The following is a 3,888-nucleotide window of genomic DNA, read 5'->3' as shown; positions in this document are numbered from 1 at the left end:
TGGCCAGCTACTCCACAGTGGGGGCCGGGCTGGCGGCTGAAGATGACGAGGAGCAGCAGCTGGCCGCCAACAGGCACAGCCTGGTGGAGAAGCTTGGGGAGCTGGTGGCAGGTGCCCACGCCCTGGGCGAGGGCCAGTTCCCCTTCCCCACCGGCCTGTCTGCCACCCCAGCAGAGGAGACGCCTACCCCACCCCCTGCTGCCACCAGCGACCCCCCAGCCGAAGACATGCTGGTGGCCATTCGACGCGGGGTCCGGCTCCGCAGGACCGTCACCAATGACAGGTCTGCGCCCCGCATCTTATGATGGCGCCACCCTCCCCACCCTGTCTGGCCCCAGCACAAGCAGGTGGCCTGGTCTGTGAGCAGCAGCCACTCAGCACAGGCACAGTCAGGAGAAAGAACAGCGCCAGGGACAAAGCAAAGCCACGTTATGGAAGAGACACCCAGGCTGGACCACAGCGTTTAACGGGATGTGACTTCTTTAACCAACCTCGCAGGACAGGTGGAGCCTGCAGGCCTCGAACTGGTTTTGGAGCCTGTTTTCTACTTCCCTTGCCCACTCTGTCCCTCCTCTCAGGCCCTGCCTTTTCCAAACCCCCAGAGCCCAGCCTGCCTCGTGCCAACCCTGGCCCACCTGGCCTGGGGTCCAGAGCTGCTCCCCAGAGTCACGGTGCCCTGGCTCACTCTTGAATGCCGGCCCTTCCTGTCCCTTCATGAGCCCCCTACACCTCTCCCCTCTACCTCTGCCTCTTCCAGGTCCCTCTCCACCTGGGTGGCAGGGTGGCTGTGGAGGGGCCAGTGTCCAATCAGCTGGGGTATCTTAATTTGTGGCTAGAATTAGGGGAGCAGGTTGGAGTTTGGAGACCAGGCCAACCCATGGGGAAGGGAGTCCAAGTGGAGTCACGGGGTGGAAGGACATGGAGTGGGCCTGCATGTGGAAGGCTCAGGGGACCCTCCCACCTCCTCTCCCATGTGAGGGGTGGCAGGAAGGGGACCCAGTAGGGCAGCAGGAAAAGGAAGGCAGAGGTCCTGGGGGTTGCCTGGCCAGCCACACAGGAGCTGCCTCAGATACCCCGTTCTCATCTGGCACATCAAGACTTCACTAGTGGCACNCACCCTTCCCCCACACACACCCCTCGCCACCCCTTCATCCCCCCTGAACCGTCTCGTTCCTTTTCTTTCCGTTGGCTTTTGGATAAATCCTCCTCTCCTCCTGCCCCCTCCACTCCATCCGCCCCTTGATTTAAATAGTCACTGCTACAAGTAACAAATGCACTGTGAGGATCCAGTATTAATAAAGTCGTACTGTAATTAACACCCCTGCCTCTGCCTGGGTTCCCTGGGCTGCAGCGGCTCACCTGCCTTCCCCTCCTGCCCCTGCACCCTGACCTAGGTCACCCCAGGCCCCAGGGGCTGCGAGCCACGTGGGTCTCCCTGAGGCAGGGGCAGGAATGGCTGAGGCTTGAACCTGGCCTGGGATCTTGGAGGTGCCTCACTCTGCCCCTGCTGGGAGCAGCCCAAGGGAAGGAAGAAGGAAAGATGGCCCAGCAGACACTCCTCAGGGCCACCAAGGCGCCACAGGCTAGGAAAGGGCTGGAAGGAAGTCCGTCCTCAGCTGTCCCCGGGTAAGGCTTCGCCCACTCCAGATGCAGCCCTCCCCCGGAGCCTGGTTGGCCCAGCCCTCCTCCACCTCCTGCACTAGGCCGGCCCCCAGCCCCTCAGGCTCACTCTCCCAGATGAAAACAAAACCCAACAAAACCAAACAAAATGGGTATTTAATAGAAAAAAAAAAGGATCTGGAAGAGCATCCACTGTGGCAAGATGTGGCATGTGGCTCTGCCCTTGGACAGCCCTCCCCATCAGTCCAGTTGGAAAGCCTCTGTGTGAGTCCCAGAGTCCCACGTGGGCCCCTTGTCCCTGCCCAGGGATGCACTGGCTGCTGTGGCCCCAGGAGACTGCAGCACCACCTGCAGGCAGGGGAGGCCATGAGGGTGGCACCAGGTCTCCCTGACCCCCAGCCCTCCAAGTGAGAGCAAGTAAGGTATGAAAGGTGGGAAGCTGAGCCCAACGGTGGCACAGAATCCCCCAGAGGGAAAAACACCTTCCCCCAAGGCCTCTCTCAAGGCGGGGACCCCCATCACGCAGCAAAGTCTCGGGCCTAGTCCAGCTCCCGGAAGTCCTCAGGTGTTCCCACCCAGGGTCAGCACACAGGCCGATCAGGGCAAGGGGCCCTCGCCCTGGGCCCTGACCTGGGGTCCGGTGCTTGAGCCAGGGGAGTGGGACAGGGAGGTGGGGGTCTGCTGGGGAGGGGGTTACAGCTGGGCGGCCTCACACTGCAAGGCATGGGGCTGAGGACTTGGCACCTCGCACTCCTGCCATTTCAGGATGGAGCTGTGTTTACCTGTAAGGGACAGAAAAGAAAAAGAGGGAAATTGCAGGACACATCAAGACTTCACTAGTGGCACTTTGGGGTCACAGTTGCAGCCTCCTTTGGGGTCGGGGGCTGGAGCAGTAGACGGTATAGAGGGTTATTTTATAAATATAATAAATTGGAGCTGACCCCAGACAAGGACTGTGTGGGGGCCGAGCTGGTGGTACAGGGTGTGTGTCTTCGAGTGCCTGAGAGGGGGAGGTCACAGGGTGGCCTGATGGGCCTATGGCAGGACAAGGGCAGAATCAACTCCCCTGAAGCCGGGGGAAGCTGTTCTCTCCAGCGCCTCCAGTGTAGCCAAAATGAGCCTGGAGAGGGCAGGGCCGGGGTGTCTCTGGGCCTGTCTGCTGGGGTTTGAGGGAGCTACAGGCCTGGGGTGGGGGAGCAGGTGCAGGGTGATGGGCTGTGACTCTCTGTTGCCAGCAGAGATGCCATCCCAGGATGGCCCTGTGCAGGCCTGGGCCTGGGCTGGCAGCAGGTCTGGGCAGAGGAGTGGGGCACCCTCCTCTGTGAGGCCAAGTCTGAGCGGGTAAAAGCACGTGAGCCTAGGGCGAGTGGAGGGAATCAGGGTGGACTGTGGGTGGTAAAGAGAGCAGCAGAGCCCCAAGGGGGGCATCTCGCTGGGCGTCAGGAGAGCACTTTGCCTTGGTGTGGATGGAATGGTGTTGGGGCTGGTCCAGGCTTGAGCTCCTGGGAGTTCTTGGGCCGTGAACTGGGATCTCAGCAGGGTTGACCCCGTGTGAGTGAGTCCCGCTGGGCTCCCTGGGGACTGCTGGAGAAGGGTCCCTGCAGGTCCCTAGATCTGAGAACTGCCTGGTGGAGCCCATGACCCACCGAGCTCCCAGCCGTGGGAACCTAGAGAGCAGGTGATGAGTTTGGGGTCCCTGGGGTGGAATTTCTGCTGCACCTTCCCCGCTCAAGGCTGCGTCGGGTTTGCCCAGGTGACCTGATGGGGTGGGAAGCAGCATGTGTGAGGGGACAGTCAGGAGCAGCAGGAGGGCAGGCATGGCCTCTGCGCCAGGAGTGTGGCTGGTCACAGGGGTCCCCGGAGGAAGAGCTCACCGCCTCCTGGGGGCTCCACAGGCCCTAATGGGCAGTGGGGGCTGGGGCTTCCCAGGAGAAGGTGGGGGCCACTGCCTCCCCTCCCCTGAGCCCCCAGGGCTGTACATACTCCATCCCCTCGTCTGTTCCCTGACCACCCCCTGCTTCCCTCGTCATTTAGCCACCACCTCCTAGCGCCCCCCTTCCGGGATCCGAGCCAACAATCCCGCGTCATAAACTTTGGTTTGGGGGGGGCTTCTTTACATTTGTTTATTTTTCATTTTGTACAGAGAACTGTTCTTTTCAAAAGCGTCTTTTGACTGCAGTAACTTTTCTGGTGCTGTTAACATGTTCCTTTTTTTAATTTATTTTCCCTCCCCAAGGCCCCCCCCCCCCTTTCCTGTTCACCCTTCCC

General features: G+C 61.0%; 1 protein-coding gene and 1 long non-coding RNA gene across 2 annotated transcripts in view; both read left to right on the top strand.

Moving 5' to 3' along the window:
* Mtss2 (MTSS I-BAR domain containing 2) overlaps nt 1-676 on the top strand; it is a 14,843-nt gene extending 14,167 nt beyond the window's left edge. Inside the window, exon 15 of the mRNA XM_015496305.2 lies at nt 8-676. Coding sequence (XP_015351791.1) covers nt 8-305 — 298 coding nt within the window. The 3' untranslated portion in view covers nt 306-676. The remainder of the gene's footprint in view (nt 1-7) is intronic.
* A 442-nt stretch (nt 677-1,118) lies between these two features.
* LOC125613155 overlaps nt 1,119-3,888 on the top strand; it is a 4,907-nt gene continuing 2,137 nt past the window's right edge. The window contains exon 1 of the long non-coding RNA XR_007343648.1: nt 1,119-2,177. This is a non-coding gene — a long non-coding RNA (uncharacterized LOC125613155). The remainder of the gene's footprint in view (nt 2,178-3,888) is intronic.

The sequence above is a fragment of the Marmota marmota genome, unplaced genomic scaffold (genome assembly GCF_001458135.2).
Source record: "Marmota marmota marmota unplaced genomic scaffold, marMar, whole genome shotgun sequence".
NCBI lineage: Eukaryota > Metazoa > Chordata > Mammalia > Rodentia > Sciuridae > Marmota > Marmota marmota.
Note: the sequence above shows the minus strand (reverse complement) of the source record. Positions and strands in the feature narration are given on the sequence as shown.